Source organism: Odocoileus virginianus, unplaced genomic scaffold, assembly GCF_023699985.2.
Source record: "Odocoileus virginianus isolate 20LAN1187 ecotype Illinois unplaced genomic scaffold, Ovbor_1.2 Unplaced_Contig_15, whole genome shotgun sequence".
Lineage (NCBI taxonomy): Eukaryota > Metazoa > Chordata > Mammalia > Artiodactyla > Cervidae > Odocoileus > Odocoileus virginianus.
In genome coordinates this window covers 128,184-151,385 of record NW_027224332.1, presented here as the reverse complement: position 1 = coordinate 151,385, position 23,202 = coordinate 128,184, and the positions used below count along the sequence as shown (strand labels likewise).

General features: G+C 38.1%; 1 protein-coding gene across 3 annotated transcripts in view; it reads left to right on the top strand.

Moving 5' to 3' along the window:
• The window catches only part of LOC110150093 (cytochrome P450 2C18-like), a 46,856-nt gene that overhangs the window by 6,656 nt on the left and 16,998 nt on the right, over window positions 1–23,202 (top strand). For 2 of the 3 annotated variants that reach the window (XM_070464103.1, XM_020912866.2), the window contains exons 2-7: window positions 2,476–2,638; window positions 2,809–2,958; window positions 5,733–5,893; window positions 8,388–8,564; window positions 12,971–13,112; window positions 19,025–19,212. In XM_070464103.1, the coding sequence (XP_070320204.1) occupies window positions 2,476–2,638; window positions 2,809–2,958; window positions 5,733–5,893; window positions 8,388–8,564; window positions 12,971–13,112; window positions 19,025–19,212 (981 nt within the window). Of the gene's footprint in view, window positions 1–49; window positions 155–2,475; window positions 2,639–2,808; window positions 2,959–5,732; window positions 5,894–8,387; window positions 8,565–12,970; window positions 13,113–19,024; window positions 19,213–23,202 lie in introns of those variants that run through there. The other variant, XM_070464104.1, reaches the window with a different exon arrangement.

The window sequence follows — 23,202 nt, the reverse complement described above, 5'->3', positions numbered from 1 at the left end:
GCCTCGTGCTCAGTGGTACCGCCGCTCCCGTGTCCCAGGCTCCCACTGGCGCCTCCCGGCAGTGTGATCGCTTTGTGGCCCAATTGGTGATGGGCGCCGCCATCTTCGTGGTGGCATGTTACACGTTACTGAATGTATTTCCTTGTCCTGTACAGTAAGCCTTGTTGCTTTTCTGTCTCATGTATAGTAGTTTGTATCTGTTCATCTCGTACCCCTAATTTGTCCCTCACCCATTTTGGTTACCCACAAATTTGTTTTCTGTGTCTGTGAGTCTCTTTACGATTTGTCTATAGATTCATTTGTGTTTTTTAAGATTCTCTATATAAACGATATCATGTAGTATTTTTCTTTTTCTGACTTAGTTCACTAAGCATATTCTCTAGGCCCATCCATGTTCCTGCAACATTTTATTGTTTTTTTTATGGCTTAGTAATATTCCACTGTATGTATATACCACATATACTTACGCCATTTATCTGTTAACGGGCACTTGGATTGCTTCTATATCTTGGCTGTTTTAAGTAGTGCTGCTGTGAACATTTGGATGCGTTATGTTTTTGAATTAGAGTTTTCATTTTTTTTAATCTGGTTATATACCCAAGAGTGAAATTGCTGGATTATATGGTAGTTTTATTTTTAGTTTTTAAAGGGATTTCCACACTGTTCTCCTTAGTGGCTGTGCCAATTTACATTCCCACCAACAGTGTAAGAGGCTTCCCTTTCCTCCACACCCTCTTCAGCATTTAGTACTTGTAGACATTTTGATGGTACACAATGGTACCTCATTGTGGTTTCAATTTTCACTTCTCTAATTGCTAGTGTTTTTTTTTAAATTGTTAGTGATTTTAAGAATCTTTTCATTGCATGTTGGCCATCTGTATGTCTTCTTTGGAGAAAGGAATCTATTTAGGTCTTCTGCTTTATTATACTGTGATATGTTCCCTCTATATCCACTTTAGTGAGAGTGCTTTGTTTTTTTTAAATCATGAATGGATGTTGAATTATTATACTTATAAATCGCAAAGAAAGGCAATGCCAAAAAATGCTCAAACTACTGCACAATTGCACTCATCTCATACACTAGTAAAGTAATCCTAAAAATTCTCCAAGCCAGGCTTAAAGCCATACGTAAACTGTGAACTTCCAGATGTTCAAGATGGATTTAGAAAAGGCAGGGGAACCAGAGATCAAATTGCCAACATCCGTTGGATCATTGAAAAAGCAAGAGAGTTCCAGAAAAACATCTACTTCTGCTTTATTGACTATGCCAAAGCCTTTGACTGTGTGGATCACAACAAACTGTGGAAAATTCTTAAAGAGATGGGAATATTAGACCACTTGACCTGCCTCTTGAGAAATCTGTACACAGGTCAAGAAGCAACAGTTAGAACTGGACATGGAACAACAGACTGGTTCCAAATCGGGAAAGGAATACGTCAAGGCTGTATATTGTCACCTGCTTATTTAACTTATATGCAGAGGACATCATGAGAAACACTGGACTGGATGAAGCACAAGCTGGAATCAAGATTGCTGGGAGAAATACCAATAACCTCAGATATGCAGATGACACCACCCTTATGGCAGAAAGTGAAGAAGAACTAAAGAGCCTCTTGATGAAAGTGAAAGAGAAGAGTGAAAAAGTTGGTTTAAAACTCAACATTCAGAAAACTAAGATCATGGCATCTGGTCCCATCACTTCATGGGAAATAGGTGGGGAAACAGTGGAAACAGTGACAGACTTTATTTTTTTGGGCTCCAAAATCACTGCAGATGGTGATTGCAGCCATGAAATTAAAAGACGCTTGCTTCTTGGAAGAAAAGTCATGACCAACCTAGACAGCATATTAAAAAGTAGAGACATTACTTTGCCAACAAAGGTCTGTTTAGTCAAAGCTATGGGTTTTTCCAGTGGTCATGTATGGATGTGAGTGTTGGACTATAAAGAAAGCTGAGCACCAAAGAATGATGCTTCTGAACTGTGGTGTTGAAGAAGACTCTTGAGAGTCCCTTGGACTGCAAGGAGATCCAACCAGTCATCCTAAAGGAGATCAGTCCTGAATATTTGTTGGAAGGACTGATGCTGAAACTCCAAAACTTTGGCCACCTGATGTGAAGAACTTACTCATCTGAAAAGACCCTGATGGGAAAACATTGAAGTAGAGAGGTGAAGGGGACGACAGAGGATGAGATGGTTGGATGGCATCACCAACTCAGTGGACATAGGTTTGGGTGGACTCTGGAAGTTGGTGATGGACAGGGAAGCTTGGCGTGCTGCAGTCCACAGGGTCGCAAAGAGCTGGACATGACAGTGACTAAACTAATACTGATATATAAGATCCAGAAATGTTTGTAGTTATGTGTGGGAGAATAAAATATCAACAATATGATGATAATAACAGTCTTAATCATGAGCAAAATAGACCACATTGTGACTTCTTTTGCTAATATTTACATTTTCTTTCCATTTCTCAGCTCTCAAACACCTATGGCCCTGTGTTCACAGTATATTTTGGCTTGAGGCCCACTGTTGTGTTGCATGGATATGAAGCAGTGAAAGAAGCCCTAATTGATCGGGGAGAAGAGTTTTCTGGAAGAGGCAATCTCCCAATGTCTCAAAGAGTTAATAAAGGATATGGTAGGTGTGCATGTGCACGTGTCCAACATTGCTAATGGGGATGGGGAGAATGGAAAAGAGGAATTTGAAGAGCCCCCTCAGCAGAGCTTGGTCCATCTCTGAGGCTGCCAAATGTCAGCTCACTCCTTCTCTAGGGCCTCCCTCCTAGTTTCTGTTTCTCTTTCTGGTAGGAATCCTCTTTAGCAATGGGAAGAGATGGAAGGAGATCCGACGCTTCTCCCTCATGACCTTGAGGAATTTTGGGATGGGGAAGAGGAGCATTGAGGACCGTGTTCAAGAGGAAGCCCATTGCCTTGTGGAGGAGTTGAGAAAAACCAATGGTGGGTAAATCTATGCTCTATTATTCTGACCTCAGCAGACTGCTCTCTTCTCCAGGGACGCCCTTGGAAACATTTCAAGGGCAGCCACATCTTTCATATGGTTCACTGTCTTCAACCCTCCCATGGAGAAGAGAGAGAGACAGGAGAGAGCCAAGAGGGCTTTTGTGTCTCCATGCTTGTTGTGTGTGTACACCCATGAGGGTGCATACAGTGTGGATTAAAGGTCATTTGATCCTATTCTGTTTTGAAATTTTTGTTTTCAGATCATTAGGTCATGAAGATAGGAGGTTTTGAGTCTCGTTTTTTTGTGTGTGTTAGAGAGCAATGTTTTCCCCCCATAGTGTCAGTGTGGATTATCTATTCCAGAACATTTCATCAGGGAATATTTGTCAAGTGGACACAGTGGGAATGAATTCATCATGCCCCTCTGGAAGGCGTGTGCTTTCACTTAATTGGCCTGTATTTGTATGGTCAACCTTACTCAGGTGTCTGAGGGTTTCTTCAGACACTCATTGCCTACAGTTCTAGCCAGTAATGATACTTTTCTATGGTTTAATTACTTAGGTATCCTTCAGTGCAGGCCTCATCCATTGTGATTGCCTTGTAAACAACTTTTAAAATTATCAGCTTGAGTTATTCAATGTTGCTTCTAAGTTACAGTATTGTTTTATGATTCTAAAAAATAGATGCTGTAGAATAATCCTAAAGTGTACACAAATACGAGGTTATAAAATGATTTATTTAGATTTCAGCCTGCCTTCCCTATTAGTTGCTTCCAACTTCAGCTTTCTCTTTACATTTATCTCCCCTCCCTTACTAGTAAAGAATCTGTCTGGAGTGTTGGAGACCTGGGTTTGATCCCTGTGTTGGGAAGATACTCTGGAGAAGGGAAAGGCTATCCACTCCAGTATTCTGGAATTCCATGGACTGTATAGTCCATGGGGTTGCAAAAAGTTGGACACAACTGAGAGACTTTCACTTTCTCTTTCCCATGTTTTGTATTTTCTATATTGTATGATACTTTGACATCTTGGGAGGCCTTGCAGACCTGGGGAGCAACTGCCTCTCCCAGGGTCAGTTAATCCTGAGATAGAGCATCACATCTTTTCTACGAGTGTGCCTGTGATTTTCAAGCCAACCATCCAGAGCCCATACCCTCTGGATACCTACTTTATGAAACCCTCACACACCAAGCCAATATTCTCCCTGCCCTAAATCAACCCAAGGCATTATGGGACAACCAGGGACCATCCCTACTGCCTAGCTGCTGCTGCTGCTAAGTCACTCCAGTCGTGTCCAACTCTGTGCGACCCCATAGACGGCAGCCCACCAGGCTCCTCTATCCTTGGATTCTCCAGGTAAGAACACTGGAGTGGGTTGCCATTTCCTCCTCCAATGCGTGAAAGTGAAAAGTGAAAGTGAAGCTGCTCAGTCGTGTCTGACTCTTTGAGACCCCATGGACTGCAGCCTACCAGGCTCCTCCATCCATGGGATTCTCCAGGCAAGAGTACTGGAGTGGGTCGCCATTGCCTTCTCCCTACTGCCTAGAACCCTCTGAAATTACCCAAACTATCCAATCCTAAGGTTAGTTAGCATACTGACCCCACCTTGCTCATTTCTTCTATGAAAACCCATGAAAGCTTTGCTCCATGCTCTCTCCTGACCAATCTTGGTGCTTCCCCGTGTGGCCCTGTGTGGGAACAAACTATCTTCTCTATGACTATCATCTCCTGATCTGTTGACCTCATCATGTGAATAAAAATAAAACCCCAAGTACATTTTAAAACAATTGGATTTGGGACTAGAACTCTTAGGGTAATTTTTCACCCCTACTGCTAGCTGTATTGACTTATGAAGCGCTTGTCACAATGAGTCTTATTTTCAGTCTGGATTCCAAATTATCTGCTTTGTAAGTCTTCCTCTCCAGTGATGTGACAGGAAAAATTAAAAGTCAGATTTTAGTTGTCACACACATGGACATTTCATTTTAACATTTCTTGTTTGTTTTGTGATTGAAGTTTGAAATGAAGAATTCTTACTTTCATTTGAGGCAAACAAATCTTACAACTTGTAGCTTATTTGTGTTACTTTTTCTTCTCATACAGCGTGGATGACTTTTACTTTTACTCATTTTTCCATCAAATACCTGAATTTTTCCATAATCTTTCTCTCTTAAATCTCTTCTTTTTCTGATCCTACCAGTCATTCCTTCAACTATTTATTATATATAAAAGGTTCCCAGGTTCCTAAATATTTTTTCCTTCATACATAGTGCTTAACTGTCTAGCTTACCAGACAGATGTGATTCTGTACTGATAGATAACTTGAATTATTGTTTTTAACCGGACCTTTAAAATTTTTTTACATTCTTCAAAATAACCAGCAATTTGGCTCAGGGCAGTGAAGTAAATGGAGATTTTGGAAACCAGTTATTAAACAAGCTAGGATGGGGGAGTTCCTTGTTGGCTGAATGGTTAGGATTCTGGGCTCTCTCTGCCATGGGCCCAGGTTCAGTTTGTAGTGAGCTGAGATCCCTCAAACTGTGCAGCCCAGCTAAAAAGTTAAAAAAAAAAAGGTCTGTTAAACAAACAAGGATGGAATGGTCAATTCATGTTAAAAGCAATAGTAATGTATTTTAAGCATGCTTAAATTTTTGCCGATAAGGGAATTTCTATGTAGATGTTGATTCAGAGATTCTAAAATTATCTGTTATCCACAGCACAGTTTTATATTTATATTTTAACAGTGTTTTATAAATCTTTTCAATTCTTTAGGGTCACCCTGTGATCCCACTTTCATCCTGGGCTGTGCTCCCTGCAACGTGATCTGCTCCATTATTTTCCAAAATCGGTTTGATTATAGAGATCAGAATTTTCTTAATTTGCTAGACAAATTTAATGAAAGTCTCCAGATTATGAGCTCCCCATGGATACAGGTAAGGTCAGGTTCCTTTTTTCCTGAGAAGTCATCTGTGTTCTTTTCTCTGACAAGTTCAGAATTCAGTATGGACCAAGCTGTGAAGAGAATGTTTGAAAACTGAACATTTTGGATATTAAAATGTGGCGACTGGGAATCAGATTTCCCCTCTTTGCTTTGTTTTTTAGTTTGATATAGTTTCTATTTGTTTGTTTGACTTTTGAAAGCTGTAGCTATTCATTTATTTAGTGAGTTTTCTAAACTGTTCTGGCACAATCTTTTTTTTTTTTTTTCTAGTGTGGTTGCTGATATTTCTGTTCCTTTAGCTTATGTTCAGCTAGTGTTTGGATAGACTTTTTTGTTTGTTTGTTTGTTTGTTTTTTTGCTTTGCTTTTCTTTTTAAAAAATTGAATAAAATATTTTTTAAGTTCTGTAGTGCTTTATAATTTTCAGAAGTTTCACCCACAAGATTTCATATAATCCCAAAAAACCCCTTTTTCCCTCACTACCCTTGTATTGCCCCTCTCCTCTCCCTCTATAGCTTGGTTTCATATCTGTGAGTCTGTGGATAGCAATGTCACTGGATGTGAGGATCCTAAGAAAAGAAAGGTGAGACAAAGAGATGGAGATGGAGATAGAGAGGAAGGGAGGAAAGGAGAAAGGGAGAAAGGGAGGAAATAAAGGGAAAGAAATGACTCCTCTAGACTTGTCCTTGCATGCTTAGTTGCGCAGTCATGTCCGACTCTTTGTGATCCCATGGACTATACCTGTGAGGCTCCTTTGTTCATGGGATTTCCCAGGCTTTCCCCAGTATCCTGGCTTGTCCCAGGGATTTCCCAGTATCCCAAGAATACTGTGGTGGGTTGCCATTTCCATCTCCAGGGGATCTTCCTGACCCGGACTGAACTTTTGTATTGGCAGGTGGGTTCTCTTATCACTGGGCCGCCCGGGAATCCCTTAGCCAGGTTATTTTCAACTCTCTTGGTCTTTGCTTGTTACTTGCACTCAGCCTAGAGATCAGCCAGAGGTGAAAGCTTAGTCTCTTCTTAGGTCTTTTCTTAGCAGGTGTCCTGCCCTGGGCATGTGTATAGCTTTCTAAATTCCTCAGTATATGTGGGTGCTTTTGATGCCCTAATTTCTTAAAGGCACTCCCTCCCCAGCTGTTCTTTCTGGAGTTTGGTGCTCTGTTGTGTGCCTTAATTGTAATCTTTTGCTCCAGGCAACTGTGGGTTTTTCATTAATCTTGCCAGGTCTTTGAGAATCCCTACTGTGTTTCTACCCTAAGTTTCAAGTCAGATGAAACAAAAACAAGTGCTGGAATCAGTGCCTCCGGTGGCCCCAGACAGGTTAGAACACAGATACACAGTTCTTTGTTAGTGAAGTCTGCTCTGGTCCCACCAGAATGAGGAACCAGGCTCCCATACCACAAGCTGCCCTTGTTAAGGCCACTGCCAAGGAAGGAGGTAGGACAAGGGAAAAAAAAATAACAGATCTTTTCTGCTGTTTTTAAGTTGTCTGTTCCTTGATTCAACATTTATGTGATTGCTATAAACCTTGGTGCTCTAGAGTTCTGACAAGTTGATTCTGATAGTATTTGCTTAATTTTCTGACACTTTTTAAAAGAGGGATAGGCCTTTTGAGTTGTCTACTGTATCATTTTTGCTGATATTATTCTAAATGAATGTTCAAACGTAACAGTCCTGCCTTAGTGTCATAAAGTAAACATCTGAGAAAGGTGGCTGTGCCTTTATTTTACAAAGAAAAGAAATGCCTGAATATAAAGCTGGAATTCAAGACTCTTGACTCCCTGGCCAGTGGTTTTTCCACTACCCCACCCAAACCCAGTTTCCATAAACTACTTTGGTGACTGCCCAAAAGCATGCCCACAGCACTCAATGAACGTCCAGGCCCTTACTGGAAGGTTTCCATTGTTCACAGGCTTGTCCTCCAATCACACTTAGTAATATCCTCATCACATTACTTAGCAGAAATATCCTACTTTAGGAAGAAAGAGAATATCTCTTTCAGAGAGGAAGAAAGTTTGTGAACAGTGATGCCACCGGGAACACTGACCAGGGCAGGGGTGTTTGATGCTTTAGTTAGTATCCTAGCTGACCAGGTTATTGGGCTTGGAATGATAAAACTTCCAAACTTCCTTGACCTCTGTCTTCATCTATAAAATGTGCTTCATAGTAATTCATCTTACTCTGTATTTCAAAGTTATAAAGAAGAATTAATTTAGAAAGAGAATTGACATAAAAATGCTTTAATAACATAAAGTTGTTGTATGAATATAGGAAATTACTGTCAACATTTATCACCTGGTCAGAGTTTTCTCCCTTAAATACCTCTATCAGCATAAAGAATTATTTTATATGTACAATATAAAAAGCTCCTCCTGAAGATATAGACCATTTTTATTCACTTCAGTTTCTAACCAGGGCTTGGGATATGGAATATATGTCTTCAACATATATTTTTAATTTAATAAATACATATTTTTAATCTTCAAGGTCTGCAACAGTTTCCCTATTCTCATCGACTATTTCCCAGGGAGTCATAACAAAGTACTTAAAAATTTTGCTTATATAAAAAGCTATGTTTTGGAGAAAGTAAAAGAACATCAAGCAACTCTGGACATTAACAATCCTCGGGACTTCATTGATTGTTTCCTGATCAAAATGGAACAGGTAAAATGTTGATGACAGATTGGTTATCTGTTTGCGTGAATTTTTTTGTTTATTAACTTGTTCTGTACTTATTAGGGATGTTTAATGGTTAGAGAAGAAATGCTTGATTAGCACTTTGGGTACTGTTTGTGCATGGATTTGGTTTGAGCATCATGGGAGATTTAAAATTGACCTGTTAAATAACTGGGATACATGGACCTTGTCTGTTGGGTACTAATAGGCTGGCTGAGAAGAAAGAGAACACACATCTCAGGTGAAATGGAAGTGCAGACAAGTGAGAAATACGAAATACTGAGCCATAAAAGGAAGGTGGGTGTGATCATTTCACATAGCATGTGGGAGAGTGAGAAGGAAGGGTTTAGCCTGCTTGGGTTTCCTGTATGTCCTGAAGCTTGATGTATATCTTCAAATATTTGCAACAAGTCATCGGGGAGGGAATTTCAGATTGGTAGAATGATGTCATGAGAGGTTCAGAGGTGTTTGTGGGACAGAGACTAGGTGGATAGAAGAGAGAAGCCTTAGCTGAGTGTAACCAAAAATAATTCTGGACAGATATAGAGTTGGAGGTTGGTGTCCTTCAAGTAAACGTGAATGAGAAGTTTTGATTTTTTCAGGTAGATGTATGAACCAGAACAAGAGTAGAATGAAAATAATTACTGGGGAAGATTATCCTGGGAGTTCTGTAGAATGACCTGTACAATAAGAATGGAGCTCAAGGACCAGCTATGAGATTTTTAATTTCTTTGGACTTTGGCTTGAGGAAAGTCTGGAACATAGAAATGCAGAGGATTCTGAAATAAAATCAATCTGTCCATCTTGTCATATTATCAGAGATCTATAAAGATTAATTTTAGTTAGAAGAGAGGATGAGAGCCAAATTTTAGGGGCTGTCTGGGAAATCTCAGTAAAAAGATCAAATTTCTTACCTGAGAAGTTCAACCAAGGAGGGAAAAATTCAGATAGTAAATCTTAATAGTGAATATGATTAGTGGTAGGGTCAAGGTGGAAACTGTGGCAAGAACAATATAGGTGCCATAAAAAAATCTGTGTAGGTGCAAAGCCGCTCTTGAACTAGGGAAAGGCAGAATCCAGTAAAAGCTATAAAAAGCACTGTAGAAGCTAATTCTAGAGAAAGAAATTTCTTCATCTGAGGCCATCATTGTTTTATTCAACCACTTTATAGCACTGGGCAGAAATGAGAAATCAGTTAGTAGGCTAAAATGGCAAGGAGTCAAAGATGCTGATGAAGATGACATTCGAAGAATTGCTCATGGATTTGAACTGGACTGCTCAAATCATGTGTTTTGAACAGAATAAAGGGAAGCACATGGAGTGGCTTAGAGAAATGGGAGGAAGGAAGAAGCAAATCTGCTCTCTGCTTTCTCTGTTGCTTGAGCAATGATTTTTGTCTCTCTGGGTCCCAGGTGATTTGAGAATCTGATTAGGAATAAGGAAACTGTCCTAGAAAGATGCACCTATATGAGTTCTTGATATTTTGCACCTAATTTGAGGGATTGGATTCTCATTATGCTATGAAGTCTCTCCAATAATTCTGGGTTAAGGAGGCTCTAAGATGTCTGGTATTCCATTTAACAGTGGCTGTTTCATCAGTGCTATGTTTAAAACCCTTATTGTTTCTCTGGACTTCACTATCATATTTATTTTTTTATAGCATCTTTATTCAGTATTATTTATATACTATATCCCTCACACATTCAGTATACAATTCAGTATTTTCACAGAGTTGAAAAACTACCACCACGATCAATTTCTGAATATTTTTATCACCTTAAAAAGAAACCTCATATGCTTTTGGAGTCACTGTTATTCCTCCCCAATCTCCCCAGTTCTAGGCTTCACTAACCCATCTTCCATTATTATGTTTGTTATTCTGGACATTTCATATTAATGAAATTACACAATATGTGTCTTTTGTGTCTAGCTTCTTTCAATTAATGCTTTCAGAGTTCATTGATGATGTAGCACACATCAGTATTTCATTCCTTTAAAGGATTAAATGGCATTTCAGTGTGGATATACTACATTTTATATACCTGTTTGTTGTGCTCGCTTTGGCAGCACATATACTATATATCTGTTTGTTGGTTGATGGACAATTTGGTTCCTTCTATTTTGGTTTTCATGAGTTTGTGGACATTTGTGTACAAGTTTTTTTTTTTTTTTTTGTGTGTGTGTGTGTGTACAAGTTTTATGTATGTATGTGTCTGTTAAGTTGCTTCAGTCATGTCCAACTCTTTGTGACCCTATGGACTGTAGCCTGTCAGCTCCTCTGTCCATGGGATTCTCCAGGCAAGAATACTGGAGTTGGTTGCCATGGCCTCCTCCAGGGGATCTTCCCAAACCAGGAATTGAACCCTTATCTCTTACACTTGCTGTAATGGCAGGCGGACTCTTTACTACTAGCACCACGGGGGAAGCCCCACAAGTTTTGTATACACATATGTTTTAATTTCTCTTGGGTATATACCTAGTGATAGAGTTGTTGGTGGGCTTCCCAGGTTGCACAGTGGCAAAGAATCGGCCTGCCAGTGCTAGAGACACAGGAGATAGGAGTTCAATCCCTGGCTCAGGAAGATCCCCTGAAATAGGAAATGGCAATCCACTCCAGTATTCTTGCCTGGAAAATTCCAAGGACAGAGGAGCCTGGTGGGCTGTAGTCCATGGAGTCACAAAGAGTTGAACACAACTGAGCACAGCACAGATAGATGATAACTTTGTATTTAACCTTCAAAGGAATTGTGGCAGATCAAAGTCTTAATGTAAGAGTTGAAGCTATAAAACTCTTAGAAGAAAACTTACACATAAAATTGACTGCACCATTTTATATACTCATCAGCAGTGTATGAAGTTTACAGTTTATTCACATATTTGACAGTGCTTCTAATTATCTGTCTTTTTGATTCTAGCCATCCTAGTAGAATCTGATCCATTTTCACATGGATCATGTTGCATCTGTAGGTCAGTTTGGGAGTAATGCCATCTTAACTATTCTAAATCTTTCAATAGATAAACATGGAATATATTTCCATTTATTTAGGTCTTCTTTAATTTCTTTCAGCAAGGTTTTGTATAGGCTAGCTTACTTTTGATAGGCTATGTATACATAACCACTGGTCCTTCAAATTCACTTGAACAGATAGAAATAGCAATAACAATTTATAAGAATTCTACTCTCCTTGGCCTCGGAGCAATTTTGAGTTGACAAACTTAGAAACTGTGTGAAGGTGATGTTACCAATGGGGATAACTACTTTTGTCTATCAGGTACAACTGTGATAGGGTTAAGTCTATCTTAATGGTGTTGGATTACATAATATTGGGCATGCCACAGGTCACTTGGGGATTATAAGAGTCTTATTAAATTAATGCTAGTCTAGAGGACTGGATAGGAAAAAATGATTATTTTTTGGTATGTTCATGACCTGTGTAGTCAGTATTTCAGATTGTTCCATTGTTATTACCAATTTTATGTCACATATATCCCTCCTCCAAACCCACCTTAGTTGTCTTTGTGAAGGGCTTTTACTCTCCCAACTTCCAACTTGGGAGAACTTTATTCAGTTAATTCCTTATTCTGAGCATCTGCACTTGTTTCCTTGACCAAGCTGCCTATTGCCTCACATCTTGGAATACAGTAGTGGCTGGCCCCATTTTGTCTTTGTATGTGGGATAAATAAACTCACTATTTCTTTAAACCACTGTTAACTTTTTTTTTTTTGTAGGCAAACACAACCTTTATTGATAGAAATGAGCAAATTAGAGCCATATCTTGAAAAATGTTATAAACCAGAATCAAGAGTTTGCAATTCTCTTTTTCTTTTAAACCATTTTATCTGGACTCTGCCTAAAGACCCATGAAGAGGTTGAAAATGTGAAAAAGCTAACATCCAGTACATCCTAGAATAGATTACAAAGAGAAAGAATGGATTCACAGAGACTCTTATGTTGGGAAGTCCAGGACTAGTCATGAATTACATTGAACTCAAGTGCCTTCCATTTTTCTTCAGCATATTTAAGTATTTAGGTTTCATTTTCATGCTCAGATACTCATGTTTCAAAATGATGACTACACCGCTTCTACCTCTGTATCTGTGTTTTGACTATGAAGAAAGAAAGAGAAACTGGCATCAGCAAGCTCTTTAGTAAGAAGTAGGTTACTTGACCAGTGTACCTGCAAAAGAGTCTTGGAATGAAGTTTTCAGGCAAGCTAGGGATGAGGAGGAGGAAATCAAGACTGCATCAGCCCAGTCCACACACTTTGCCAGTTGTAGTACTGCACTCGAGTGTCTAGGTTTGTTTAGCTTTTTAACAGGGTGTGTTATTTTGGATTGATTTTAATTATTTATGCTGGCAAACTAACAGATAATTACATCAAATAACTCATAGGAAAAGCACAATCAAGAGATGGAGTTTACTTTTGAAAACTTGATAGCAACTGTGACTGATTTGTTTGGAGCTGGGACAGAGACAACAAGCACCACGCTGAGATATGGGCTCCTCCTGCTGCTGAAGCACCCAGAGGTCACAGGTATGATAACATGGTGGGCAGGGTAAGTTTCGGGGAAGATATTGGGTCTTCTGTCTTATAATTTCTCTTAGAGAAGCTTTAGTTTTGAAATTTCTATGCCACCAGCTATAAGCTGCCGAAATATTTTCTTAAAAAAGGTGAAAGTAAGACAAATTTGTATAGTAGGGAGGATTGCTGAGAAAAGTGAAGACAGTATGAGGAGTAGCAAAGGCAATAAAGCTATGGATTTCATCAATAAAAAATTTTGGTTAAGTGTCTGGACTTCATGGGAAGGGATTTGCAGCAGGCACAACCAGCATAAATTGGCCTACAATGCAATATTGGTTTTCTTAAGAAGTAGACACTTGTTTTTACAGAAATCTTTCCCTGTTCTAAATATGAAGCATAATGCTAGGGTAGGGAAGATGGGAGCTATATTGTTGAAGTATAGCAGAAATTCTAGGAATTTGGTGAGAAAGCCTGAGAATATTTTCACAGTCTGAAAAGTACTTTAAAAGGTTATATTTAGAAAAAGATATATGCTATTTAGACGAAGATGTACCTAAAAGAATTTTTTCCCTTTTTAAACATTAAGTAAGATAGCATTTCAAGTTGCAAATAAATACACACACAATACATATACAATTGCAAACCATACATACATCAGTTATACAATTTGATTTATAAAACATTGCATATTATTTTTATATTAAAATAATACTACTTGATTCCTGTTTTTCTTTCTGTGATTGTCAAGACCAGCTCAACAAGCTGGGTTTTTGAAAGTGTGATATGGCGAGAGAATGAGAAACGAGACACAAGAATTCAGAGAAAAGTGAGGATCAGGGGACCAACACCACTCCAAGGTGAAGGTGCTGAAACTGAATCCAAGCCAGCTTTATTATACTTTCAGCCGTGAATGAAAGAATATGCAGGGAGTTAAACTATAACTCATGTGGCCTTCAGGGCCAAAGAACAAAATGATCATTAACCATTGAGTAATTAGGAAACAGTAATCAATAACAAATCAGTAACTAAGACTAATATTCTTATCTATAGATTTTCCACCAGATACGTAAAACATGTGACTCTGAGACACCAGTTGAGAAACAGTCTGGGGTCGGTTTTCCGACCCCAGGATCATATCTTGTTTTCAAGATTATGAACTGTTCCCTCTGGACTTGTTCCAAGAGTCTCATGCCTTATAGCATCCAGTTTATCAATAATTATAAATTTCTTTTGTGGCCCTTGCTGGGGCCTGCTTTTCTTTTATTCTTCCTGTCTCCTACATCTCCCCCTTTTTGATTTTGCACGTGATGAGAAATGGTGAGAAATGCTAGTTGCTGTTGTTGGCTTCGTTGTCTCTTGATTGTTCTTCTCCAGACTATACAGAAACACAAACACATAATTAATAGCACTCCCATAACCAGAGCAATTCCATATCCAAATGTTTTGATCTGTTTTAAGGGATTAAGAGAAGAAAGATTATCAGCAACAGTATCAAGAAAATCTGATCCAGAAATTACATCGAGATGTTTATTAAAAGCTTTTAATATATCTTGTTGTAAATCTTGAATATCTACAGAAATATTACCTTGGTTCAATAGGTGTTGTTTAACTTTATCCCATCTGAATTGTGTCTTATTATATTTGAAAGCTGTTATACAAAAGGAAGTATAGTTCCAATCACATTTTAGTCTCACCTGTTTTTGTAAACTGACTAGTTGATCTCTTAATAAAATAACAGATTGTTGAAGGTCAGTCACTTGGGAGGCCAACTTTCTATCATTTTTTTGTTGAGTGGTCCAAAGGACATAGGCATCTTTATGTCATTCTTGTAAAAAATGAACTGTTTGCACAGATTTATGAAGAGCCATTTCAGCTACGGCTGTTGTAGTGGTAATAGCAATAATGTCTAAGATGGCAGCAATTATCAATCCCAGAAAACATTTAACACGTTTAAGATTTTTCAATATTTCTTCAATAACATATAATGTAGGGCTTTCTTGCCAAGGTCATTGTAAATCAACTGGAACCCATATGCCAGTTCTGGTTTTAAGAATGTAAATACTCTGCCAACTTTCATTAAAAGGAATGGTATTATTTATACATGTATAAAATGAACAGTTAATAGATGTTACTAATCCAAATTGGGATCATATTTTGTTGGTCCGATCATAAAAACCAAAGGAATTTTTACACAAGTCTGAATAGTGTGGATAGAGTTTTTTTGTAAAATTGGGTCATTTGAAATATATTCAGTATATCGTCTTTTCCAAGCAATTAGTTTTTTTAATATCATGGATATTTTCCATATTTTATCATGAATAGGATAATGATCTAAATGAGGCACAGGGGGAGCTAATCCTACCCCATGTCATATGAGGGGTTGACTACCATAAGTACTAATTGTCTTATCATTATATAACCATGGGGAAGACACTTTAGATTTTATAAGTTTAAGGATTTCTTGGGGTCCCCAATCGATAATGGAGCCTTCTGCAACATTTAATAATAAGTGACCTTCTGATCCTTTACATAATTTCCATCTTAACCAATTTTCAATACCATGGCTAATTTCAGCAACACAATCAGGAAGGTCAGGTGGATTCATCATGCTGGAAGTTTCCTCTTTTTCTAAAAAAGTAAGAGCAGTTAACAGAAAGAGGGAAGTCTTATCATCATTTGATTCTTTGACAACTGACAGCCATTTTTGATATCCTGTTTTAAGACATATACTTCCAAAAGCAATACAAATTCAGGAGTGGCATCAGAACCAATAGTATAATTTATCAACTGACTATCTTCTTCTTCCTTTACAGTCTATTTTAATATGTCCTAATTTTCCATGTTGGTGACATCTCATATCTGTCTTTTATTAGCTTTAGACAATGTTTGAGCCAGAAGTTGCATTGTATATGGTTCTGACCCAATATCCTGGCAAACTTTAAAATATTCTTCTAGAGGGGCACCCTGTGCTTTGAGAGGCTGAATCACCTTTTCCTATTCTGAGTTAGCATTGTCATAAGCAAGAACTGGCATCAGCAAATCTCTCAAACCACGTTGTGAGACTGTTTTATTTAAATTTTGATGTAGCCTGGCAATAAAATCTACATAAGGTTCCCTATCTGATTATTTAATTTGGGTAAATGAAATCGAGCCTTGTCTGGGTGGATTTATTCTCTCCCAGGCTTTTAAACATATCATTCTCACTTGAGTGAGTAATTGATTATCAAGTTGTAACTGAGCTTGAATGTCAAAATGTGCCCCATTACCCATTAATTGATCAAGTGTTATAGCAACTGGCGGGTTGGCTGTTGCATTTCTGCGAGCTTGTTGATTTGCCTCATCTTGCCACCAGGTCCTAAATTGTAAAAATTCTGAGGTGGATAGGCAAGTTCTGGCTATCATTTCCCAATCATAAGGAATTAACCATTCAGCTTGTGAAAGTCCCTGAATTAGTCCCATGGTATAAGGAGAATTAGTTCCATATTGGGTACATGCCTGTTTTATCTCCTTTATAGTTTTAAATGGTATGGCATTATAATCATAATGCATTCCTCCTTGTGGGAATTGAGGATCTGGTGGGATTTGAGTTACAGCCACAGGGAGAACTAAAGCATCTTCATCCCCCTGCAACTGTGCCATACAAACTCCCTTTTGTAAAGGCGTCATTTTATTAGGCACAGTTATCTGTGGTTTAAAAGCAAATCCATCATCTCAAGGGGTTTCAGGATTGAAAGGAGGGGGCTCGACCGAAGGTGTAGTTGGTTGAGCGAGAAAGATCTTTTCTTGATTTCTATCATTTTTTTTTGGCTCTTATTTTTTATTTTTATTGATTGTTTCTCTTTTTCATCACCTATGTTATAATATAAATTCATTTTCTCCATTTGTTCTTGTGTTTGTTCTACGGAATCCCCTGAATCTGAGGTTTCAGATTGCAGCGGTCCTAAAGCTGTGTTTATAAGATTCCCTACTAACCATACATACAGACAAAGGAATCTTTTCGCCGCGTTGGTAGGCACGGCGCAGGCAACGGATATCTTTTTGCCTTTCCTCATGCCTCAAAGTCCCTTTATTTGGATCTAGCCAGTAGCAATATTTTTCAATGGCAGAAAACAATTCTTTAAAAGAGGAGTGAGATATCTCAACCCCCGAACTTTTTAACAAAGTTTTTAACACTTGCATATAGTCACTATGCTTAGAAGGATTTTGCCCCATTGTTACCCTGATTGACAAATCCGCAGGGGTGTACTTACCAAGTACTTTCCTCGTCTGCCGAGCTGGCCGGATTTCCCTGCGTTCTCTGCTGCTAAGAGCTAGCCTCGCAGGCTGGATTCACTTTCGGGTCCCTTTTCCTGCGCCACTTGACTAGACCAACTCGACAAGCAGGGATTCCGAAAGCGCGATATGGCAAGAATGAGAAACAAGACACAAGAATTCAGTGAAAAGCGAGGATCAGGGACCAACACCGCTCCAAGGTGAAGGTGCCGAAACTGAATCCAAGCCAGCTTTATTATACTTTCAGCCGTGAATGAAAGAATATGCGGGGAGTTAAACTATAACTCATGTGGCCTTCAGGGCCAAAGAACAAAATGATCATTAACCATTGAGTAATTAGGAAACAGTAATCAATAACAAATCAGTAACTAAGACTAATATTCTTATCTATAGATTTTCCACCAGATATGTAAAACATGTGACTCTGAGACACCAGTTGAGAAACAGTCTGGGGTCGGTTTTCCGACCCCAGGATCATATCTTGTTTTCAAGATTATGAACTGTTCCCTCTGGACTTGTTCCAAGAGTCTCATGCCTTATAGCATCCAGTTTATCATAATTATAAATTTTTTTTGTGACCCTTGCCGGTGTCTGCTTTTTTTTTTTATTCTTCCTGTCTCCTACATGTGATGATAGAAATTTCTTGACTTAATAATATACTGCTTGTGTTTAAAGTGTTTCATCATTTCTATTTTTTATTAATGATCCTCTATGCTAATATATGGGCTTCCCAGATGGTGCTAGTGATAAAGAACCTGCCTGCCAATACAGGAGATGTAAGAGAGGCAGGTTCGATCCCTGTGTTCAGAAGAGCCCCTGGAAGAGGACATAGCAACCCCCCCCAGTATTTTTGCTGGGAAAATCCCATGGACAGAGGAACCTGGCAGGCTACAGTTCATAGGGTTGCAAAGAGTTGGACATGACTGAAGTGACTTAGCATGCATCAGTGCTAATATATAGACTTCCCTGGTGGCTCAGATGGTAAAGAATCTGCCTGTGATGCAGGAGACAAGGGTCAGGAAGATCCCCTGGAGGAGGGCATGGCAACCCATTCCAGTGTTCTTGCCTGGAGAATCCCACGGACAGAGGAGCCTGGTGGGCTACTGGTCCATAGGGTCAGGAAGAGTCAGACACGACTGAGTGACTAACACTTTCTTCACTTTTCATGCTAATATATAGGTGTGCACAGATTTATCTCAAAGTCTAGCTTGTATGAGGGTCATTTGTACTTGTAATATGATAACTCTCTAAGTCTAGGTGTACTTCTGGACATATCAGTTCAGTTCAGTTCAGTTCAGTCACTCAGTCGTGTCCGACTCTTTGCGACCCCATGAATCGCAGCACACCAGGCCTCCCTGTCCATCACCAACTCCCGGAGTTTACTCAAACTCATGTCCATCGAGTTGGTGATGCCATCCAGCCATCTCATCCTCTGTCGTCCCCTTCTCCTCCTGCCCCCAATCCCTCCCAGCATCAGGGTCTTTTCCAATGAGTCAACTCTTCGCATGAGGTGGCCAAAGTATTGGACATATAATTGATGTTTATAACGACGTTGGAACACCTTTACAGAGTTTTATGTCACCCTGATTTGGTATGAAAATATGGCATGTGTTTTCCTCTTTTTTCCAGTAGTCTTACTTGTGTCTTATCAGCTAAAGTCCAGGAAGAGATTGACCGTGTGATTGGCAGACACCGGAGCCCCTGCATGCAGGACAGGAGCCACATGCCCTACATGGATGCTGTGGTGCATGAGATCCAGAGATACATTGACCTTGTCCCCACCAACCTGCCCCATGCGGTGACCCGTGACATTAAATTCAGAAACTACCTCATCCCCAAGGTAAAATTGTTTCTCTTATAGTGACCTCAACACTCTTGAAGTTCCCATATTCACAGTATGATTTCAGTCCTCAAGATGAGAGAATTGGAAAAACTATACATGTGGCAGCTTGATGGGTTTTGTGCTGTTTCCAATTTGTGGCTATAAATCTTTATGACAGATCTCGATATCTGGCTAAGTCTCCCAAATTTGTTCTGCTTCTTTAATGTTGTTTTGGCTACTCTTAGCTGTTTACATTTCCAGATAAATTTTAGTATTCATTTGTCAGTTACCCAATACATTCAGTTGTGATTTTTTTCTTGGTAGTATCAAATCAATTTGGAAATTGACATCTTGACATGTTGATGCTTTCAATTCACAGATACAGTTAATCTGGATTTTCTTTAATTTTTTTGATACTGTTTTGTTTTTAGTACAGTGACTTGCACATCTGTTATGTTTTTCTGAGATAAGTAATATTTTTGATCATCTTATACATTTTATAATTTTAAAATTGCTTTTTCCATTTTTTGGTATATCAAAATATCAAGATTTTATTATCTTGATGCCCTTATATCTAGCAACTTTTCCAGATTCATATATCATTGTTAATAATTTGTCTGTAGATTTATTTGTAATATCTAAATGCACCACAATTCTGCTACCTGGTTTAATACTTGTTTTATTCTTTATTTTCCAATTCTCATGACTTTGATTTACTTTATTGCATTATCACACTGGCAGGATTTCAAGGATAATATTGAACAAGGTGGTGATAGTGGCAGTTGTTTCATTTACGATATCCTGGGAGAGGTGAAGATTATATATCTCATCATTGAGAATGATATTTTATGTACATTTTTGTAAATATAAAAAAAAACAGATTAGGGAAATACTTCCTAATCCTATTTTTGTATGATTTTGGGGATAAACTTTATTTTTTATAGCAGTTTTAGGTTCACAGCAATTTTAAGCTGAAGATACAGTGATTTCCCATATACTTCCTGCCTCCACACATGCATTGCCTCACCCATTATCAATATCCTCTACCACACTGGTACCCTTTTTTACAAGTGATGAGCCTATACTGACCATCATTAGCATCCAAAGTTCATCATTTACATTAGGGTTCACTCTTGTACATTCTGTGAGTTTGAGCAAGAGTCTAATGATATGTATCCATCATTGTATTATATAGTATTATATAATATAGTATTATATAGAGTAGTTTCACAGCTCTAAAAATCCTCTGTGCTCTGTCTATTCATCCCTCTCTCCCCCAAACCCCTGGCAACCATTTTATGTCCATTGATTAGGAACTCCCTATTTTCCCCTCTCCCTTGCTGTTCACAGTCTGTCTAATTTTTTCCACAAATGTGTGTATAATTTGATCAAATGAATTCTCTACATTTGCTTACATGGTATATATTTTGTTCCCTCTGTCTCTGTCTCTCTCATATATAAAAAGCTGAATTTGGTTTGCTACATTTTATTGAGGACATTTGTATTTATGTTTGTAAGAGGCTGGTCTACAATTATCCTTTCTCAAAAAATTTTTGTCCAACTTCTGATATCAAGGTAATGCTGGCCTCATAAAATAGGTGGGAAATTTTCCATACTGTGGGTATATTTTTATTATGTATATATATTTCTTTTGGGTGTTCAGTTAGTCTGCCTTTTCTGTGCCTAATAAGTTTGGCTTAATCTCAGATATTATATAAGAAAAATACACAGTTTATCTTCTCTGCTAGACAGAATTATGTAACACCTCCTATTTCAGAATTGTATATGTACACAGTCAAAAACTGACTGCAGATGCCAATTTACCTTTCCAAGCTTCTTCCGTCTGGAATCTGGAGACCAATTTTTGTCAGCAGTTTTCCAGTGCTTTCTAACACATGGTTTCTGTTTTTATTCAGACTTTCCAGTTGGTGTCCTACAAGCTATTCTATTTTGAAGACTGCATATGTTACTATTCTATATAAAAATAAGATAACTGAAAATTCTTCTTTGAGGAGAAAAGGGTTGTGAGTTTCTTAAGGTTGAAATTATTACTGCTATCTTCTGGGAAAGATGGAATTCTGAATATCTGTGTGCTCCTTATGACAACCACTAGTCACATGTGCCCAGTGGATGCCTGAAATGTGATTAATGCAACTGAGGAACTGAACTTTAAATTTTATTTACTTTTGACTGGCTTTAAGTATAAATAGCCACAGATCACTCAAGTCTATCATGTTAGAGCTGTTCTAAGTTTTTTTTTTTCCCCTCACATGGGTTTAGAAATGCCTCATCCTTAATTCTGCAACACTAACAACTTGAAAAACTAAAAACAAATATAAATTGAGTGCAATTTCATTTGGCGGTCAAAACATTACTGGAACTGAAGTGAATCTATTTTTATTCCTTATTTATGCCACTTTGTGTGACTATTCGTGTCCTACTGGAGACATGTGTATACTGTCTGTAATACTAATTGTGTTTACCTCAAAATGTTGCAAGAATTAAACCAGGTAACATATATTTTAAAATATGAGCTAAAACTAAGAGACATTTTCGTCTATCAGAGTGATGAGGTCAAAGGCTGAAAAAATCTTTTACTAGTGAGGATATTCGTAAACAAGTACTTTCAGGTGCCACTGGTAAGACTGTAAATAAGTATATCTTTTTTCTTTTTTTGAAGGACATTTTGGCCATAACTATTAAAAAATAAAATATATCTTATAATGCAACAGTTATAATTCTTGGTGTCTACTACAAATGCTTGTGAAGGAATATAAAAATGTATCCTTGCATCATTACTTGTAATAAAAAAGTATTTTTAGCTACTAAATATTCATTGCAAGTTTAATGGCACATTTATATTGTGTAGCATGAATAAGGCGGATGCATATGTGTTGACACACTTCCCAGGTGGAGCTTGTGCTAAAGAACCCACCTGCCAGTACAGGAGACATAAGAGACACAGGTTCGATCCCTGGGTTGGGAAGATCCCTTGGAGGAGAGCATGGCAATCCACTCCAGTATTCTTGCCTGGAGAATCCCATGGACAGAGAAGCCTGGTGGGCTACTGTCCATAGGGTCACAGAGAGTCTGACAGGACTGAAGTGACTTAGCAGCAGTAGCAGCATATGTGTTGACATCGAACAATATCTAAAGTATTTCATTATAGAAAAAAATCAAAATCTAGTAGATGTTTGTCATTGGGTAAAAAGAGAAGAAAGTGATAAGTAGCATAAATGTATATAGGATTATCTGCTAATATGCATAATATCTGTGGAAGCACATATAACTAGTTGGTGGGAATGGTTGTTTTTGAAGAGTCTAAATGAGTTTGTGCAGCTAGATAGGAAGAAGACTTACTTTTTACCGTGTGTGCTTTTTTGTGACTTAATATTTTCCTCTATTTTTCACTTGAGGTATAAGTTATGTAAAAAAAAAATCACCCTTTTAAGTACAGAGTCTAAAGAGTTTTGACCAATATGTGAAGTTATGTCACTACCAACACAAGTGAGATATAAACACATCTTCATCATCTTGAAAATTTCCCTTATTCTCCTTTTGCAACCAATCTGTTTCCCCCAGTTTTAGCCCCTGATAACCACTAATCTGTTTTTAGTTCTACAGTTTTGCCTTTTCAAGAGTGCAATATAATGGAATGTGACATAAGTGAAATAACTTGTAATCAATATATGCCTTTAATCTCTTTTTTATGTGGCAGAATATGTTTGATTCATCTTTTTATTGCATATATTAGTTTATTCCTTTTCTATTGATGAGTAATCCATCATATGGAGTACCACAAATTGTCTGTTCATTGACTGATTGATGAATATGTGGGTTGTTTCCAATTTAGGGCCATTTGAATAAAGGTGCTATAAACATTTCCATATAGGTTTTTGTGTGGATGTAAGTTTTCATTTCTTTTAGGTAATACCGAAGAGTGAAGAGTGTTATTTAAATGTTTAACTTCATTTTTAAAAAACCATCAAATGGTTTTCTAATATGGCT